Source organism: Clinocottus analis, unplaced genomic scaffold (assembly GCF_023055335.1).
Source record: "Clinocottus analis isolate CAN_PGR_092001 unplaced genomic scaffold, fCliAna1.0.p SCAF_5, whole genome shotgun sequence".
Lineage (NCBI taxonomy): Eukaryota > Metazoa > Chordata > Actinopteri > Perciformes > Cottidae > Clinocottus > Clinocottus analis.
In genome coordinates, this window is record NW_027176207.1 from 20,882,940 (window position 1) to 20,901,955 (window position 19,016).

The 19,016-nt window shown below is 43.7% G+C and overlaps 4 protein-coding genes across 5 annotated transcripts; 3 read left to right on the top strand and 1 right to left on the bottom strand.

The window, feature by feature from the left end:
* Window positions 1-952: 952 nt before the first annotated feature.
* On the bottom strand, window positions 953-2,019 carry LOC137802378 (TLC domain-containing protein 5-like). The gene is made up of 2 exons (XM_068600181.1): window positions 1,821-2,019; window positions 953-1,476 (listed from the first exon to the last, which is right to left on the bottom strand). The coding sequence occupies exons 1-2, from the start codon at window positions 2,008-2,010 to the stop codon at window positions 953-955; spliced, it is 714 nt and encodes a 237-aa protein (XP_068456282.1). The 5' UTR covers window positions 2,011-2,019.
* A 1,516-nt stretch (window positions 2,020-3,535) lies between these two features.
* Window positions 3,536-9,313, top strand: rcc1l (RCC1 like). The gene is made up of 12 exons (XM_068600867.1): window positions 3,536-3,677; window positions 4,550-4,835; window positions 4,970-5,099; window positions 5,705-5,833; window positions 5,934-6,000; window positions 6,237-6,288; window positions 6,540-6,624; window positions 6,915-7,096; window positions 7,553-7,640; window positions 8,205-8,378; window positions 8,775-8,860; window positions 9,104-9,313. Exons 2-12 carry the CDS (start codon window positions 4,551-4,553, stop codon window positions 9,179-9,181), a joined length of 1,356 nt encoding a protein of 451 aa, XP_068456968.1. The 5' UTR covers window positions 3,536-3,677; window position 4,550; the 3' UTR covers window positions 9,182-9,313.
* A 1,112-nt stretch (window positions 9,314-10,425) lies between these two features.
* LOC137802233 (SH2 domain-containing adapter protein F-like) lies at window positions 10,426-15,786 on the top strand. Of its 2 annotated transcripts, none has more exons than XM_068599956.1 (8): window positions 10,426-10,640; window positions 11,594-11,843; window positions 12,016-12,117; window positions 12,720-12,876; window positions 12,952-13,215; window positions 13,783-13,954; window positions 14,267-14,386; window positions 14,849-15,786. In XM_068599956.1, the coding sequence occupies exons 2-8, from the start codon at window positions 11,598-11,600 to the stop codon at window positions 15,033-15,035; spliced, it is 1,248 nt and encodes a 415-aa protein (XP_068456057.1). In that variant the 5' UTR covers window positions 10,426-10,640; window positions 11,594-11,597; the 3' UTR covers window positions 15,036-15,786. The 2 variants fall into 2 exon arrangements, with proteins under 2 accessions (XP_068456057.1, XP_068456058.1); XM_068599957.1 differs by lacking the exon at window positions 10,426-10,640 and adding an exon at window positions 10,812-10,853.
* A 420-nt stretch (window positions 15,787-16,206) lies between these two features.
* Window positions 16,207-18,779, top strand: spmap2 (sperm microtubule associated protein 2). The gene is made up of 7 exons (XM_068599958.1): window positions 16,207-16,270; window positions 16,614-16,686; window positions 16,760-16,821; window positions 16,953-17,010; window positions 17,235-17,361; window positions 18,197-18,356; window positions 18,428-18,779. Exons 2-7 carry the CDS (start codon window positions 16,628-16,630, stop codon window positions 18,700-18,702), a joined length of 741 nt encoding a protein of 246 aa, XP_068456059.1. The 5' UTR covers window positions 16,207-16,270; window positions 16,614-16,627; the 3' UTR covers window positions 18,703-18,779.
* The last annotated feature ends 237 nt before the right edge of the window (window positions 18,780-19,016 follow it).

The following is a 19,016-nucleotide window of genomic DNA, read 5'->3' on the forward strand; positions in this document are numbered from 1 at the left end:
TTAGGACCAAAAAAAAAAATTAAAAAAAATTAGGACCAAAAAAAAGAAAAGAAATTAGGACCAAAAAAAAATTAGGACCAAAAAAAATTATATATTTTTTCGTTGTCTTTTTTTTCCGTTGACTTGAAAAAAGGCAACAAAGGCAACAAAGTTTCATTCCAGGAGAGAAATGAGAACTTGTCTACTGACTACAAATGGCAAAATTATAGTTACAGCCTAAATATAATTGTAGCTAATATCTGTACAGACAAAGTACATTGTTGACCTTCCATTGACCATTTTTAAGAACTGAGTAAAATGCAAAGTCCACACATATATTGAATGAATTATTTACCTTAAAGTAACCCATCAATACGGGCTTACAGGTGGTTGACAATGCCAAGCAAGCACTGTTTTATATTCAAGTGCTCTTGTTATTTACTAAAAGATATTTTGAATTGAAACAAGATTGGACTTTTTTTTTTACCTGTACTTGTTTTGTTGTATGAACAATACATATTTACATTTAATTTAAGGTATTGTAAAACCAAAGTGATGAAATAACGTATTACTTAGATGTTTTCTTTATTTTTGTCAACGAAAAGAAATCTATATATTTTTTTCTCCCTAATTTTTTTTTTTTTTTTGGTCCTAATTTATTTATTTATTTTTTGTGGCAGGAATGGGCTTCCATACTATGCGGTTTGGAAACGGTTGTGGAAAAAAGTTTTCAATCTCTATCGCTAAATATTACCGTAAAAAGTTGGGTTACAAGCCGCTATTAGCTTCAGCGGATGTCTCCGCTAGCTCCCTACTGCAACCAGCGAGCACGGCTGCTAGTTCCCCTACAACCGAAGCTAGCAGCAGCGCTAGCTTGCTACAACGGGGGACAACCACCGTTAGGTAGGAGCGGCTTGTGAACCCCACTTTCACGGTCCTATATTGATTCACACAGTTTGACGCCGTCCTCCCGTCAGTCGCTCTTCTTGATCCCGTCTTTGAGCTTGTTGTTTTCCCGCCACTTTTTGTACTTGGCTCGACTTTTCTTGAAGCCGAAGCGGGCGATGTCCACCATGAACACCCAGGCGAGTCCATACATGGCCACGCCGCCCAGCTTCATCACGAGCGTGGTCCTGGGGGAGGCGAGCTCGCGGTAGAACAGGATCCCGCCGACGCCCACGCGCACCGTGGCGAACAGCGAGATGAAGAGCAGGTCCACGGCGTCCCCCAGCGGGCCGTCGTACAGGCCCAGCCGACGCAGGAACCAGCGGCTCTGCAGCAGGGGGTTGGTGATCTCGCTGCCGAAGATTACGGCGCAGGTCTCGCAGCCCGACACCCCCATGAGCAGAGCCAGCAGGATGCCCGCGATGCTGCCGGCGTGGTGGGCCATCATGACGGGACCCTCCGTGTGGTGGCGCACGCACCAGCACAGGTCGAACAGGAAGTAGCCGAGGCAGACGGCCATGGACGCGATCTGGAGCTCCGTGTTTTCTGTACCTGTGGGGGAGGCGTGGGGGTTAAATATTTAAAATACAATGTGGTAACCCTTTGTATTGAAACTTTTAAAAACCCAACAGTGTTTTGGCCGTTTCCTCAAAAATGTTGATGTTGACAATCACTCAGTCTTCCGGGCAGAGGGGACGTAGCAGCAGCTAGCGGGGGGCTAGCAGCAGCAGCTAGCGGGGGGCTAGCAGCAGCAGCTAGCGGGGGGCTAGCAGCAGCGCTAGCTTGCTACAGTGGGGACACCCACCGAAGGTAGTAGCGGCTTGTCACCCGACTTTTACGGTACTAGATATTTCAGATTAGATTATGTCGCGTTGAATACTCTGAGCGGCACCGACCTGCGTGCGTGAACGGCCAGGGTCCGTCGATGAAGAGGACGTACGCCGTCAGCAGCACGATGAAGACCCCGTGGGTCAAGGTCACCAGCCGGCAGTTCCACTCGGGCCCCCGCTGAGCGAAGGTCCGGCAGAACCACCGGTAGAGACAGAACCAGCCGACCAGGCTGCAGAGCACCTGCAGCGCCGGCATGGCCGCCTGAGTGGGACGAGAGGTCACGTGTGGTTGAAATGTGATTTATCATCAAAGAACTCACCTTTTAGTGCTTAACACTTATACTTATAATTAAAATATTCAAATACTTCTTCTAAAACTGCTATGGACACTCATTATCATGTACAGCACAGTTTAAAATAATAATAATTGTTGGCAAATAATGTACACTAAGAAAACACCTGAAGGATTTAATTATGATTACAACCATCACAAACAGAAATGTTTATTTGCAAAATTTATATAGCACAAAGAAGGAATTTGATTTGGTTATTGGTGCAAAAACAATGAACAATAGTATAAAAGACGTAAACATATGACAATGTACAATGTAAAGTGTCAATTTAAAGTGTTAATTATAGTGTGTTATCTAGATGCTGCTTTTAAATGCTCAAAATAAGATACAGTAAAGTGACGTTTGTATGTTAATGTTAACATTAGAGCCTAATTAACCCAATGTGGGTCAGTTTTGACCCTCTTAATACTATAAGCGTCCCGCTCTCACACCGTCTCTCACCTGAACTCGTCCTCCTCTCAGTCGCAGCAGGAATATTCAGGAAGCATGAAGGAAACGACTCCGGCTCTCGGCCTCCATCAGCGTTCACGCGTCCATTAAAATCAAGACATCTCTCAGAACTTTACAAACCGACACATTTTCACGGGACGACAGGAGGGAACATGTGCTGCTGGGGACGGTTAGTGGGTCCTTTACCCTCCCGGGTCTCAGACCTGATCCTCTTAGAGGATTACAGGCTCTACTTAGACGGGACGACTCGTACGAGTTCCATCACCTGGCTGTCATGTCTCTGCATTGCATCGGCAACACATATTTACAACACACAGAATTATACAAAGCAAAAGGGCCCCCAGCTAATATGTGTGTGTGTGTGTGCGTGTGTGTGTGTGTGTGTGTGTGTTTTATGTGTGATCTGGTTAATGTGTGAATAAAGGGTGTCGATTGAGGTAAGGTCATAAATAAAGACTAATATTATATACGTCGCCAAAAATATCCCTATATATATTAAATTCAATTAAAAAAAAATAATATATGTATAGAAACTATATATAAATTATTTTTAATTAAAATAAAAATGAAATATATATTTGTTTATATATATATATATATATATATATATATATATATATATATATATATATATATATATAAAATTTACATTAATGCATGAGTTATATTAATCTAATTGATAATAATATAATAGTATTAACAGTCACACGAGACATTTTATATTTACATTATTTACATCTGATAATTATGTATGGTATAATTTTCCTGATTCAACACAGATAAGTGTAACTAGATAACGTTTAAATGCAGTACATCTACATGTAACTGAGTATTTGTAATGTGTGGTATTACTACTTGTACCATATGAGTGACCATGTTACACACTCCGCTGTTGCTAGGTGGCGATATTTCCGTCTGTGATGTGAGAATAACCACAGAAGAAGAATAACTGCCGTTTCCGCTTCCGGGGTTAGCTAGGTTAACTAAAGGTAAACAAACACGCCGAAAATGACATTGAAATATATTAATTACCATTTAGGCTGCTTCAACAGAAAGTAATGTGAGGAAGTAAGTTAGTTCTTCAGCCCGCGAAACACGTTAGAAAAAAACGGAAGTCAAGGTAAGTTCATTCAAACTGAGCTAGGTAGCTTGTCACGTGGAAAAAAACGAGTAGAGCGCGAGGTGAAACTCAGTTCATTTTTACCAATCATTTAATTCTCTAGTGAGTATTGTTAAACATCTAATTGTATTAAATAACGGCGTGTTATCTTAAGCGAATGATTGTAAGTCCCTTTCTCATTCGGCATTAACCATATTCACCAAACACCTGTTACTTTAGGGTATTTTCTATCTTTCTTAGTTTTTATCGTGACTATTCCTTATTGGCCGTCCATCGGCGCTCGCGTGTCAAAGTAACGTGAAATACGGGTTTCGCTGGCGGTGAGGTGGTTAAACAGTGAGATTAAATTAATATATATATAGAACTGCTTAATAGACCAGCATCAAGCCGAATTTACCAGCACACCCCGACCAGTCTTAACAGTCTTCAAAGTCTTCCAGTGTCATGCTTTTTGTATTCAACAAGACGATGATGGCGTTATTTGTTAGAATAAGTAGACGAATGTTCGTGCCGTTACAATTTTTCTCAATTTCAACGTTTTAAAGTGCCACTATTTTTATGTGATGTTACATATATTAGATATAACGTGTTATTACTGCTTAATGTTTGCAATTTTTTTCTTCTATTTTTACAATTAGTTTGACACTGATTTGACTTTATTTGATTAATTAACTAAGAGCTATTATTAGTAAGTATTAATACTAGTTAACTATTATGAAAATCCCCTCCTTCCATAAAAAGTAATGTTAAAAACGGACTTCTTGCGACCAAACCAAGACCCCTAACTGTGTCCTATCTTCCCCTGAAACTGTGTCCTATATTCCTCTGCAGTTCATCACAGTGACGTCTGCTTGTCTCTCTCTTTTCTCTAGCATGGCTCTTTCTTGCATGCGACTGTGCCCGCGACACATCAGCACAGGGATTCAAGTCTGTGGTTATGCGACTCTGAGAAAAGCTCCCAGACCCCAGGAGAAAACCAGCAACGCTCCAGTGTTTCAGTATGTGGGCAAGCACAAGAAGCCTAACCACAAAGTGTTTGTGTGGGGCTTCAGCTTAACCGGCGCTCTGGGTATCCCCAGCTTCGTGGTGCCGGACAGCGGCAGGAAGCCGCCCCGCAAACACCAGCTGACTCCTTACCGACTGGAGACCGCAGAGCAGGTGATCTCCGCTTTATTAAACTTGGTTAGGCTCTTAACACAAAAGACATGATGCATGGTAGAGTTCTGGTTTACACACAACGTTATATACACTTTCTAGGACTGAACTCCCTCGCTGCTCTTCCTCTGCTGTAGATCTCCTCTGCTGCTTGTGGTTACGGCTTCACTCTCATCGCCTCGCGGACCAAAGACGTGATCAAGCTGTGGGGCATGGGCCTGAACAAGGACTCTCAGCTGGGCTTCCAACGCACACAGCACAGTCGCCGTAAGACACCACCAGGAATGAATTATCACCAGCTCTTTGGGGGGTTTTATTGTCTTTAGCGCGTTATTTTTGCTTTTAAGGGGTTTTCAGCTAAATGGCTCTGCAAACTCATCATACACTTCTCTGCAATGACGTGTTGTTTTTGGTTAAAAGTTAGAGCTTCAGATTATGACAGATCACACTGAAGGAAATCCTCTAAACTGGTTACATCAAGTTGACGTCAGTTTACATGCAATCCATGATGATGCTTATGTGTAACAAAGAATAAAGTGCCTGAACAAAATGACTAAAAAACAGTCAAAGTATTCCACAAAAAACTAATTATAGTCATGAAAAAAGAGTTGCAGCAGAACCAAACAACATCTTATAAAAAGAAGAAACAGACAACATTTATTAAGACAAAATATAAACATTGTTAAGATCACTATTGTGTATATTTAGCTTTTTCAGGCACTGATAATGTATTTGGATCTGGATTATGTTATTATATTAAGTCTTATCATGAGTTCTACACATATTATCATGTCTCATCATTGAATCTTGCAGCTGTTTTTTCTAGGATTACTACATTAACGCTTCCTTTTTCCCGTCCCGCCCGTCTGTAGTTCAGAGCTACGACTTCGTGTTGGAACCCTCCCCGGTGGCGCTGCCGCTCGCCGAGCCGCTGCAGACCAAAGTGGTTCAGGTCGCGTGCGGCCGCGCTCACTCTCTGATCCTCACCGACCAGGAGGGAGGTAAGAGGCTCTCTTCACCCCCAAAACTCCAAAACCCCATACTCCAAATTACATATGAGTGAAGACGCTCATCCTTTCTCTCTGCTTCTGTCTCTCTTAGTGTTCAGTATGGGAAACAACGCGTACGGGCAGTGTGGAAGACGCATCATTGAAGATGAAGTTTACAGGTTTGTTCTAACAATACAAAAAAGAACATAAATGCAAATTCTACATTACAAAGAAACTACAAATAATGATGTGAAAAAAATACGGTAAAAATATGCATGTGCTTGTTTTTATTTATTTTTAGCACTTTCACCACATTTTCCAGTTTTAATGATTAGAAAATCTGACCGAACGTTAAAGGAAGTCTGAGAGAGATGGACGACCTCCAGTGACTTGTTTCTGTCTCGTGTCCAAACAGCGGCAGTCACATCATTCACAAGATGAAAGGCTTCGACAGCCGGGTCACCCAGGTGAGTCTTCCTCTTCTCCTCCCTCTCTTCCTCCCTCCCTGCAGCAGAGAGGAGGCAGAAGGTCTAGTCCACGGTGGACTGCTCTCTGCTGGAGTCTGAGCTGAAGGAGGTTCTAGAGGACTACACGACACCAGGACTACACTGTTCAGGACCTGTTAAAAGCTTCTCACAGATAAATCCTGTGTGCCGTGTACATTTTGCACTTTGAGGGTTCTCTTCTGATTCTCTTCTGGTTCTCTTCTGGTTCCCAGGTGGCATGTGGTCAGGATCACAGCCTCTTCCTCACTGAGAGCGGGAAGGTGTTTGCGTGTGGATGGGGCGCAGACGGACAGACGGGTCAGTGCTCTCCACCCGTCAGACCTCTTCCCCTTTGTTTTTGCTCCAGTGAACAGTTAAATTACCACTAGATACAAAATATCTTTGTAAAACCGCCTCAAATATCTTGTGCAGTGCAGTCTTTTGGTTAATTCCAGCGTTTATTCAATGAACCACATGTCATAAGTACACGTACGCTCTGATCAGAGGCAATTATAGAGACATGGAGCTTGAGGTAGGTTGTTTTTTTTAAGGAGTGCAAGATAAGGATATGTTTTTAAATTCCCGTATCTTTCGTCCTCGTTCTCCAGGTCTAGGTCACCACGACATCAGCGCCCGCCCGGTGGAGGTGGGAGGGGATCTGTCCGGGGTGGAGGTGCAGCAGATCAGCACGTATGGAGACTGCAGCCTGGCCGTGTCCGCAGACGGACAGCTGTACGGTTGGGGGAACTCCGAATACCTGCAGCTGGCCTCGGTCACCGAGTCCACTCAGGTGAGGAGGACGGACCCGCGCTGAAGATATGTTTCATGCTGACTGCCTCTGTTCTGAGCCTCTGTGTGACCGATCCTGCAGCACAAAGGAGTCACGGCTCCGTTGGGTTTCTATTTGCTCTCAAAATGTATTAATGTAGGTCTCACAAAAGGAAAATAACATCTACATATGAGTAAAATGTGTTTGTATTAGCAGATCTTGCATTATAGTCAGTTGGATTGTAGGTAAGAAGTGGACTGAGGGAGTAAATCAAGTGAGACAGTCATTTTCTCAGAGGACTCGCCCCCTGGTGGTCAGGAGAGAGAATGCAGGTTTTAGGACTTCAAGAGAGAAAGATCGTTTAAGGAAAAAAAACAGCAGTTAACTCAATAACTTTGAATATTTGGAAACACAGCTAAGTTCTTCATGTAATCGCCGTCACTGAGCTCTTTTTTTTTTCTTCATCTGGTCTTTCAGATCAACTCTCCTCGACTTCTTCCTCTGGTCGGCTGTGGAAAGGTGGTTCAGGCGGCATGCGGAGGCACACAGGTGGCCATCCTCAACGGTCAGTGTTCACACAAAAGAGTCTTTTTATTTCCCTAATGGACGAAGAAACCTTTGAGGACCTCATTGTGTTTGAATCGCAGCGACTGGAGGTCAAATTAAGTTTCAGGGACATTTTGGCCCCCCAAAAAAAGGTTCTTGTAAAAGTACAGAACATTTAAGGAGTTAGGGTTTTGAAGTGATAACCAACATTTCATCCATGAATTAAGGAAGTACCCTGGGGAGAGCATTTCTCTCAGTTTGTCAACATGAAAAGTAAAGTTAGACAAATTAAAAAATGAAATCAGTTGTCTCAGTTTCCTTTTGTGCATTGCATTGTGGGAGATTAGTGTCCATCTTTCCTGCTTTGTGTACGTTGTCTTGTCAATTTTCATCATTGGATCATTTGTCATTGGACAAAAAAGTACAAAATCTGAGGAAAACCTTTTGATAAAGTTTTAAGTTTCCACTTTGTATCACTTCCTGTCAGCACAAAATGCTAATGTGTATGATGCTAACTGCTAAAACACAGCCTCTGACACCATGTCGGGGTATAAACTGAGTCCGTGTCTCTGGATCTTTTCAGAGAGAGGAGAGGTGTTTGTGTGGGGCTACGGCATCCTGGGAAAAGGCCCAAAACTCTCCGAGTCCTCGACCCCGGAGATGATTCCCTCCACGCTGTTCGGAGGCTCTGAGTTCAACCCCTCGGTCGCCGTCACCAGCGTCCGCTGTGGCCTCAACCATTTCGCTGCAGTGACGGGTAAGTGTGTAACTGTTAGGGTCGAGGTGCTCCACTGTCGGGGGCTTAAAACGAGTTGCGTTTTTACAGAGCCAGGCTAGCTGTTTCCCTCCGTTTCCAGTCTTTATGCTAAGCTAAGCTAAGCACTAGTGTTAATCTTCACGTCTAACTCTCATGTCTGAAGGACCAAAAATCCAAAAGATTTGCCACAAGATACAGAAATAAAAATGTATAACTGGAACCTGCTCACGGACCTTTCAATGCATGAAGGGGGGAAACTCCCTACTTTAAGTTATACATAAATTAAAGCTTCCAGTTATACACATCAGACTGTCTTTCTGTGTTCTCCTTCAGCCACTCGTTGTGTATTTTGTGCCGAGGCACAGCGCGCTCACGTCTGATGGTTTTGCGTTGCAGATCGAGGCGAGCTCTTCGTCTGGGGGAAGAACGTGAGAGGCTGTTTGGGCATCGGCAAGAAAGACGACCAGTACTTCCCATGGAGGGTAAGACGACACGGATTCAATATTAGTCATGCACCACACTAGTATTAAATCGGTACTCATCCACTTTTCCCAAACCCACAAGTCCTTTAAAGCTCGTATTTAAAAAACGCTGCATTTGGGTATAAACTTTGTGTTTTGGGATTAAAACGTGGCCCCCTGCTGGTCAGTGGAGAGAATGCAAAGAAACTACAAAGTGCGTCAAGTTTTCTAGTTTTTCTGATGTTCTGTGTGTTTCTCCATCAGGTGACTGTGCCTGGTCAGGTGGTGGACGTAGCGTGTGGCGTCGACCACATGGTGGCGCTGGTGAAGTCCCTGCTGTGAGCGACCGTCTTCCTGCAGAAGTGGATGAAAGGTTTGGATGTTTTTTGCTGGCCACTCCTCCTCTTCCTCTTCTTCCTCCTCTCTGGGGGTGCCTCAGGGACCTGATCCGGGGCCACTTGGAGTCTGGAAGCCAGCTGCTCTCCACAGGCAGCGAGGACCCTCGTGTCCCTCCGCTGACGTCCAGCCGAGTGCAGAGCAGTGGATTCTGCAGAAAACCTTCACGGACACGTCTCGCTTTACTTCGTAAATGTCGACCAGGAAAGACATCAAAGGACGGTTTTGGTTTATTCCAACTAAACGACTAATCGATTGAGACTAAAAAACAGGGAATGTTTCTCTGTTGTGAGGACTTTCTGCTTTTCTCTGTCTTATAGAAATTAACGTGAATGTCTCAAGCCATTTGAAGGAAGCTTTTATCGATTTCAAACAATGAATTGTATGTATGTGTATTTATGAGCAACCCAATGTCTGTCTGTTTGATATTTAGAATAAATAAGTTCCAACTACAAACTTGCTATATTTCACTGAGTTTGTAGTATTTAAAGTATGTCATTCAACATTTGTATTGACATTTTAATGGGATGTAATTATTCTTAGGGTGTAGGTACATTTATTTTGATTTCTATTAGAGGTGAGACATGTAATATTGACAGTATGACATCTGGGTGTTTGCTTGTTGGTAGCTGTAGATATTGAATTAATGTATTATTATTTGTACTATCCCTCTCTTGTATTTTCCTACTGTCAGGCTGTCAGATATGTGAATTTCAAATTAGTGTATATATGTCTTTCTTATAACACTCTTGGTTTAGTTTAAATACCATATGAAAGCCACAACCAGACATATGGGTGTAAGTCAAAACAAGGCATTTGATTTTTAAAAAACATCACACCACAAGAAAGAAAAAATATATAGATATTTGCTTACACCAGTAATCCCTGATGTTGCAACGTCATATATCATCATATATGTATAAATAATAGTATGGACCATTATATACATATATGAAATATATTTATATATCATGTATACATAAATCATGTATACAATTATGTATAACATGTATACATAAATAAAAAAATATAATAAATAACCGTATGGACCATTATATTTTAATATATACATGATGTTGCAACATTGAAGATTACAGGTGTAGGCGAACGTTGCACCCTGAAAGCTTTAATGTCGGCCAACCAAAAAACCTCTCACTGCCCCTTTAAGAGCGTCCGCCGGCGCCGTGCCAGCGAGTGTTGTGTCGGGGGCAGCGCTGCTCCACGGTCTCGTCTGGTCCGGGGCTAACATTAGCAGACTGACCCGCTTGGCTCGGAGGCAGAACGGATTTCACGGATTAACAATGTTTTATTTTTAGGCCCTACAACGTTAACGGACGACCGTCCGGTCGGATGGTGAGCTGGAAGACATTACTGGAACGGGGAGCCGTCAATGCGAAGAGAAAGGGTGAGCGTGAAGAAGTAACGTTGGCAAACGTTTAGCCGTTGCCGTGAGGAAGACGACGTAAACGTTTAGCCGTTGACGTTGGTAGACGTCGTAAACGTTTAGCCGTTGACGTTGGTGTTAAACGTTAAGCCGTAAACGTTTAATCCTTGACGTTAACTGCTGAGATGCTTCGCGGTTAGCTGCTATCCAGCTACTCAGCGTTGACCATCCATTGTACGACTCATTACTTTTAACCCTTTACTTGTTCATAATAAATAACATATTAGTGCTATGTGTCAACTATTTAGCTTGGTGCTGATGGTTTTGAAGGAAATGCTTCCTTTAATCTAGCATTATTATAATAAATAACGTTGGGTGATTTGATTAAAACCCCCTAATTCACCTCCTGATGCTAACTAGCTATTGTCAATGGTCGCTGTGATTTGCTAACTTTTGTTCTCTCAAATATGCAGTTTTTGCTGTTTATACTTGTTGATTTGATGCTCACACCTATTGTTTTAGAGCATAGTCATTATCTCTAGCTAGTTAATATAATATTATATAGTAAAGTAAACTAAATCCTCGTGATTGATTATTCATATTAGACCTTTTTTATAGGCCCAACTCAATGTAACAGTTTGGGCATCTGGTTTGTGCATTATTTATTTCTCTGAGCTTATGTTAAATATTTAACTTTACCATTAGGCGATAACTGTATTCTTTTGTCCATGTGATTGGTCTTGTGTAAAAACTAATGTTAACTCTCTTGTCTAATTTTATATTATAGAAAACGTACTATACATTTGTAAAGCTGAGATTTTATTGATCCCCTGATGGAGGTTATTTGTCTCTTGTGTTGTTGTAACATGTATATTTCCCAACTATTCAAGTAATGGCTGAAATGTTGAAGTGTTTCATCACTTCGTCCTCCCTTATTTATTCTAAATGATCCCGTTTGCCACTTCTTCCTCCAGATCCATGGCAAAGTGGTTGAAGGACTACCTCAACTTTGGCACCCGGCGTGACCCTCCGCAGCCCCCGAGGCCAGATTACAGCGAAAGTGAGATCCTGAGGGCCTACAGAGCTCAGAAGGAGCTGGACTTTGAGGACCCGTACCAACACTTCGATAAGGAGCATCAAAATGGCGGCTTCAGCCCCTGCAGCGCCACAGTGAGCCTGCCCTCTTTCCCCGCGTTCGCCTCGGTGCTGCCTAATGGCGTGGAGGTATGACATGCATCTTTTTACAGTCATGTAAGTCTGCACCGTGTCTCTCGCTGAATGTACCTTTTTGAAAATCCACACCATCGTATTTGTTCTTCTAGATCTCCCATTTGACGTTGAGAATTTGAGGTTATTTCTGAACATTTAAAAGTTGTGTTTGTGTGTCATCTTCCAGGTGAAAGTGGTCTCTCCCAAGCACAGACTCATTAAAGTGGACTCTCAGGAGTTCGGCTGCTGTAAAGTTCCCCTCAGTCCTGTGAGCGCTCAAGAGGAACCTGTAAGGACGCTTTTTATTCCTGCTTCACTTTCATTTGGTTTTCTCTTTTATTCCTTCCGTCCTTTGCGTTGTCTTGATCTCATTTTGGTTACACATTTTCTCTATAACATGTATAAATACTACTCTATGATACTACTATATCCATATTTTACTTATTGTGCAATACTTTTATACATTCTTACTTATTATATTTTTTATACCATCTGTATATTAAATATTTTTCAAACTCTATCATTTAAAAAAAAAAGTATTACTGTTCTACTGTTTATTTATATTGATCTTTATTTACTGTTAGCAAGACTGCTGTAATCTTGTAATTTGCCCACTGAGGGACTAATACAGGATTATCTTATCCTATAAACTTATATAACTATCACTCTATTATACTATAAACGTATATATAAATACTACTCTATGATACTATAAACATATATAAATACTACTACGATAACATATATAAATACTACTCTATGATACTATACCATATATAAATACTACTCTATGATACTTAAACATATGAAATACTACTCTATGATACTAAAACATATATAAATACACTAGATTCAGTGTGTTATCCATGAGCTTGTGTTCTCTCCCCTCAGGTGATTCCTTCGGCTCCGGCAGCATCAGACACCGACTACTCTGATCCCTTTGATGTCCGTCCAGACCCGCGAGGCAGAACCAGCTGGGAGCCCAAATCTTCCTCGACAGACTGCTGCAGCTACATGGAGCCGTTTGAAGCCCAGCGGATCATCTCAGGTCTGTGACGCCATGTTTGTTCATCTGGCACGTTCATGCTCTCGTGGCTGAAGTCCTTTCCCTCCTCGTTCACAGAACTGCAGCACAGCATCATGACCGACAGGTCTGGGAGCGCGGACGGCGGCCAGTTGTACGATAACCCGTACGAGGAGCAGCCTCGCCACCACCACCACCACCGAGCCGCTCCGGCGGCACAACCGCAGCCTCAGAGGGCCGAGGTGGCGTTCGGCCAGACGGACGGCCGAGAGAGCCGGCTGCCGCGGGACGACGAGAGGCCGGCGGACGAATACGACCAGCCCTGGGAGTGGAAGAAGGATGACATATCCAAAGCTCTAGCGGGTAAACTGGCCGGTCCTGACGGCCATTTTAAAATGCGTATGTTTTTTTCTGTGCGCAAAAATTCTTCTGCTCCCATTTTAAGTCCCAGCATGCCCCATCCAGACAATCCTTTGCCATTAAATACGTAACCTTTCCATTTTTCAAACGAACGACACAGTTTTTCGACTGACACTCCTTCCTAACAGGACAAGGTTTTGTTCTATTGTAATTTTTGTTTCAGATTCTAATTCTTTAGGTCCTAATCTTTCCTAAAAGGTGTGTTATTGACCGCTCCAGGAGGCATTTTTTAGGGAATCTGGCTCATAGCATGCTGGTCATGCAGTTACGATCAAAATCTTTTTGAAGTGATTTATTTTTTTTCAGATAAACATTTTTTTCCAAGACTTTGCTGAACAAATACATACAATAAACACAAGTATTTGAATGAATTAGGGGTATCTACGATGACTCAAACACAGAGAAAAAGGAGTTCTGGAGACACGATTGGTTCCCACAGTACTCAGCGAGTTAACCAACGGGTTAACTAGCGGGTTAACTAACCTCCCGTATGTTTCTGTCTGCCCACAGTTCAGTTTGAAGGGGCGGAACGGGAGCGCTCTCGAGCTCAGACGGAGCAGACGCGGCTCACCAAGACGGGCGCCGCGTCGTACGCCGCCGACTCGTCCACGCTGCCGATTGGCGACACGCCTCCTCGGCTGGGAGAGAGAGTGGACCCCTTCATGCCGCTCGAGAGACAAGTGTACGTTGGAACGTGTGCGAATGTTACAAAGATGGCGACTTCAATGTTTTCCTCCAGGCCGTCGACGAGAACGCAATATCTCAGGAACGCTGGGAGGGAATTATTTCTTCTAATTTGTCTTCTAGCAGAAGTCCAGCTGATCTTTACGGTGGTTTCAGGAGGTCAAAGGTCACACTGTGGACTTACAAAACCTGTTTTTGCTCACAGCTGAACACTATATTGGTTGCCAAACTGCCGTTTTTTTGAGCCGTGTGGTCTGAGTTCCCTCGTGCGTGGCGGTTTAACTCTTTGCGTGGTCGTGTTCCCCTGCAGGTGGTACCACGGGTCCCTGAGCCGCTCGGAGGCCGAGAGTCTGCTGACTCTGTGCAAGGAGAGCTCGTACCTGGTGAGGAACAGCCAGAGCTGCCGGAACGACTACTCGCTCTCACTCAGGTAGAAGCTCTGCTCTGTCTGCTGCTGTGTTTCAGGTTGACATCATGCCGATTAGTCATGCCGCTTTTGGTGCAAACACTTTTTTTTTTTGTGGCGTGAAAAATCTTGTCTCGTTCGGTGTGAACGCAGCAAGAGGCAACTTTCCACTTGTTCACCAATTAAAATGTATTTTGTATTGCCCCAAAAACCACAAATTAGCCTCAGAGGTTTACAATCTGTACAGGAAAAACTCTCCCAAAACAACTCCCGACACATTTGTGATTACAACTTTCATAATGTTACATAATGGATATGGAGGATGAGTTTAGGAGTCCCACAGCCAGAGGAAAAGAAGTCTTTCCCTACATTTAGTACCAGAAAACTGTGTTTCACAATCGTTTCTGCTAGATTCCTCGGCTGTCATTAAGATTAGGAATGCGTGGTGTTGATAAGCTCCTCCTCCTCCCGTCTCTCTCGTTTCAGGAGCTGCAAGGGCTTCATGCACATGAAGTTCACTCGGTCTGCAGAGGGCCGCTTCGTGCTCGGGGAGAACAGCCCGCCCTTCTCCACCATCCCCGAGGTCATCCACTACTACACCACGCACAAGCTGCCCATCCGGGGGGCCGAGCACATGTCCCTGCTGTACCCCGTCATCGTGCAGACGCTCTGACCACATGTGCCCACCTCATTTCCTTCCTCTCATTCTCCTACATGCCTTTTGTTTTTCTTTCCCCACAGCCGTTCTACCTGAACTGCCCCGCAAGAGATTGAACCGTTTGGTGCCGTCTTTTTTTATTTTTTCTTCCACACTGGCAGCTTTACAAAGAGAGCTCAGTGCCTCGTGAATTATTATTATTATTATTATTATTATTATTCGTCTGTGAACTGGTTATTGTCACTGAAATGCTCTTTTTTTTATTTTCACGCCACGGACTCCTGAAAATCAGTACTCATTGATATTAAGATCAGTCGCTTTACTTCTTGGAAAAATATACAAAAATATACAGAATCGTCGCTGTCTTGAGCAGAAGAAGCTACAGGATTCTGCATGGAGAGCTGCTTTTACTGTAGAGCAGAGACATGCTGCACTGAAGGGGTGTTTTCTCAAGGCAGCAGCTACTTCCATGTCCATGTAGTGAGAAAGAAGAGACATGGGGATGTAAACTAGATATAGACGGTAGGAGCTGTTTAAAAATGCTGTAACTGCAAACAACACTATTATTATTATTACTATTATTATTATTGTCCTTCAACCAAACGCTACACATACTGTGAATGTTATGCAGCTGTGTGTAACTTCACCGAGGAGCAGACTCTGGCTCTGTGACCACGACTATTAAAGGAAATTTGGTAGATTATTTACTGTTGTTTTATAAGAATTTAAATGTCTTTTTTTGAAAATAAAGGTGTCTGTTTTTAAATAGCTTGTGTCTGTCACTGAATTTTAAATGTGTACTGTATGCTTTGAATCGTCATTGTTGGTTTAAATACATTTTATCACTTTTTCATGTTTACACACAGACTTCACTACATGTTTGCTCTTTGAAAAGTGGTTTAAAGTCATTGAAAAGTGGTTTAAAGTCTTGGAAAAATTGGAAATCCATTTGTCCCAATGTGTATGACCCCTGTATATAAGATGTTTAAAACATTGTGGTTCCATAAGGAACACAATACAGAACCGTAAACTTCACCTTAAGGATAAAAACACCTGACTGGTCACAGTCGGCCGACCCGACTGCATTTTCATTGCCGATCTTCTGAAGAAACCTTTTTTTTAAACTCAACGACAGTAAAAACCCAAAGAGCCTCGTTTGTGTTTCGTCACATGATCACATGGTCACATGATCCCCTAGCAACCAGCAGGTGTCGGTGTCACCACAAGAAGCAGAACGAGGCCCTGAGCAGGTAAAGATGAACGTTACCTTTACTATTAGTTCTGTACGTTAAACGTCATCCATGTTATTGTGGCTGTTGGGTTCTTATGTATTCTACACTTGGTTGTGTTGGACCACGTTGTGTTACCAGCAGTAGGTTTAGATGAGGACATTTAAGTCTAATTAACCTTCAGCTAGTGGGTATCCCCCCATAATGTTGATATTATTCTAACTGAATCCATTGATTGTTCGTTTTGTCCACCCAACGGAGCTCGTGCTTTCTGGGTATCATCGTTTGTGAAGCTTGATATTAATAAGTGATGAAGAGCAGTGATGAGCTTCATCATCTAAATCATTTTCATCGTCTATATCAGGTTCATGAGGTTCAATGGATCAGACGCTCAGACTCGCTCAACCAAAACCCGACCGCCTCCGACACCCGGACCGGTAAGCCTCCCTCTTCCTCTCTTTCTCTCTTATCTCCCTCTTTCTCTGATTTCTTTTTGTTTGAATCTTGCAGTCGTTCTGTGTACTGGTTGGACCGACTGCCTGCAGAGAAGACAACGTCCACCACCAGACCTGGTACATCTCCACTGTTCCCTGTTTCCTTCTCTTACAACCTTCCCTTCACTGTTTCCTTCTCTTACAACCTTCCCTTCACTGTTTCCTTCTCTTACAACCTTCCCTTCACTGTGCATCTCTGTGTTCCTCAGAGTTAACTCCTCGCTGGTCGGAGCTCTGTCGAAGTAAAAAGTTCTGCACTCAAGTCACGTAAATATACTAAATATTACTACTGCATGCTAACAATTAGCTTTAGCTTGTCTTTGATGCTTTATAATGCATCTGCTTTGAGTTATGATTCCCTTTCCTGTTCATAATAATAATATAACTATTTATTTATGGCTTCCTTCCTTTTTTTAATGTAGATAAATTCAGTATTGTGTCTATTTCCACTCCTCTTCTTCCCCTCTCCTCGTCCCTTCGTCTCTCCCCAGCCTCTCTCCCATCTGGGAGGTGAGTGAATGGGCTCTCAGGGCCGTGACCTCCGATCGACTTTGTCGCCTGGCTCGGCCTCGGGCCCCGGCGGCGGACTGGCAGCCGGAGCGCCCGCTGCTCGCTCGCGTGAGTAGCAAAGTTTCACATTTATCTTCTCAGATATTACTCTGCTTGAGAACAGGAGGTAAAACCTCAACTTGTACCACTAGCACATGGACTACGTCCAGTACGAGTCTTATGAGTCGCAGCAGACTTTATTGGTTGCACTTTCTTAAGACTGAGCCTTAACAGCTCATCCCTTGAGCCGGTCTGCGAGCAAATGGGAGGCTTTGCATTGAAAAGAATCCATTTGTAATTGATTTGATTGATTTCCAAACAGTTATTGTCTGAGATTGTGTGTGTGTGTGTGTGTGTGTGTGTGTATGTACCGGTAAAGTCGGGTTACAAGCCGCTACTACCTTCCACGCTAGCTACCCGCTGTAGCCAGCTAACGCTGCTGCTAGCTCCTTGATAGCTTCACGACAACCACTGAAGGCAGCGGGACCAGCTTCAGCTCGACGCCCGACTCAGACAGCCGTGACGCGGGCAGTAGCAGCGCTAGCTTGCTACAACGGAGCGCTAGCAGCAGCACTAGCTTGCTACAACGGAGCACTAGCAGCAACACTAGCTTGCTACAATGGTGAGCTAGCAGCAGCACTAGTTTGCTACAACGGAGCGCTAGCAGCAGCACTAGCTTGCGACAACGGTGAGCTAGCAGCAGCACTAGCTTGCTGCAGCGGGGAGCTATCAGCAGCGCTAGCTTGCTACAATAGGGAGCTAACAGCAGCACTAGCTTGCTACAGCAAGGACACCCAAGGTAGGAGCGGCTTGTAACCCGACTTTTACTCTGTGTGTGTGTGTGTGTGTGTGTGTGTGTGTGTGTGTGTGTGTGTGTGTGTAATATAATCTCTCGAGATCGTAGTTGAACAGAGTGACGCAGACGGCGGTCGCCTCTTCACGAATACGTCAGCTCGCCCAACCAAAAAGAAGGCCGGTTCTGGAGGGCTCGGGCCCAAAATCCAAGGCCTTGCCCATGACCCACATACCCCGCAAAGCTTCAGCACACATCGAGCTGCTTGCTAGTAAGTCTGTCACGTTAGCTCTACTGGTTAATTTCACGTGCTATTGGACACGACCGCTCTCACCTTCTCAGCGCCGAAGCACGACCACCCAAAGTTCGAAGGAGAGCGCCCGGTGTGCCGCCCCGTCTCCAGAGCGGCGAGGAACTTTGTCGCCGGCGAGAGACTTCTGGAGCTGTCCGGTCCCAAAGAGAGGACCGCTCTGTTTGAGGGATACGACCCGTACGCCGTGAGCCGGGCAGCCCGCTCTGCCAGCCCGTCGCCTCGGCTCCGACAGCTCTGTCTGCCTCTGCCGCGCAAATGCAGCGCCATCTTGGACACATCTGCTTCGAGTTCTCCTTTTCCTTGATGTGATGAAAGTTGTCTTTTTGTTGTTGTTGTAAAAACATGATTAAAGGCCTCCTACTTGAACATGAATAAAATCATTGGTTACAGGCCAAGGGTTTTGTTTTATCATGATTGTTGCATTATCCGATCATTTAGGTCATTATCTTTACAAAGAGGGGTTTTACAACTCTGTTTTTGTTTAGGCCTTGAACTATGGAGTTGGAAAAACAGGCAGAGTTTGTTTATGGGTCTGTCCAGTGTGTTGCTTTTGGTTTTCACACTAACTCGCCTGACGGTTCCGTAAGAGTCTGGTAATGTATTTAGTACACGACCCAT

What these genes read in the sequence shown, in the direction of transcription:
- LOC137802378 (XM_068600181.1), bottom strand. Translation starts at nt 2,010, where the DNA reads ATGCCGGCGCTGCAGGTGCTCTGCAGCCTGGTCGGCTGGTTCTGTCTC. An exon ending in CTGGCCGTTCACGCACGCAG is followed by an intron (nt 1,477 to 1,820) that starts GTCGGTGCCGCT and finishes CCTCCCCCACAG; the next exon opens with GTACAGAAAACACGGAGCTC.
- rcc1l (XM_068600867.1), top strand. Translation starts at nt 4,551, where the DNA reads ATGGCTCTTTCTTGCATGCGACTGTGCCCGCGACACATCAGCACAGGG. An exon ending in ATTGAAGATGAAGTTTACAG is followed by an intron (nt 6,001 to 6,236) that starts GTTTGTTCTAAC and finishes GTGTCCAAACAG; the next exon opens with CGGCAGTCACATCATTCACA. An exon ending in TCGACAGCCGGGTCACCCAG is followed by an intron (nt 6,289 to 6,539) that starts GTGAGTCTTCCT and finishes TCTGGTTCCCAG; the next exon opens with GTGGCATGTGGTCAGGATCA.
- LOC137802233 (XM_068599956.1), top strand. Translation starts at nt 11,598, where the DNA reads ATGGCAAAGTGGTTGAAGGACTACCTCAACTTTGGCACCCGGCGTGAC. An exon ending in TGCTGCCTAATGGCGTGGAG is followed by an intron (nt 11,844 to 12,015) that starts GTATGACATGCA and finishes GTCATCTTCCAG; the next exon opens with GTGAAAGTGGTCTCTCCCAA. An exon ending in TGAGCGCTCAAGAGGAACCT is followed by an intron (nt 12,118 to 12,719) that starts GTAAGGACGCTT and finishes CTCTCCCCTCAG; the next exon opens with GTGATTCCTTCGGCTCCGGC.
- spmap2 (XM_068599958.1), top strand. Translation starts at nt 16,628, where the DNA reads ATGGATCAGACGCTCAGACTCGCTCAACCAAAACCCGACCGCCTCCGA. An exon ending in AAGTTCTGCACTCAAGTCAC is followed by an intron (nt 17,011 to 17,234) that starts GTAAATATACTA and finishes GTCTCTCCCCAG; the next exon opens with CCTCTCTCCCATCTGGGAGG. An exon ending in ACACATCGAGCTGCTTGCTA is followed by an intron (nt 18,357 to 18,427) that starts GTAAGTCTGTCA and finishes TCACCTTCTCAG; the next exon opens with CGCCGAAGCACGACCACCCA.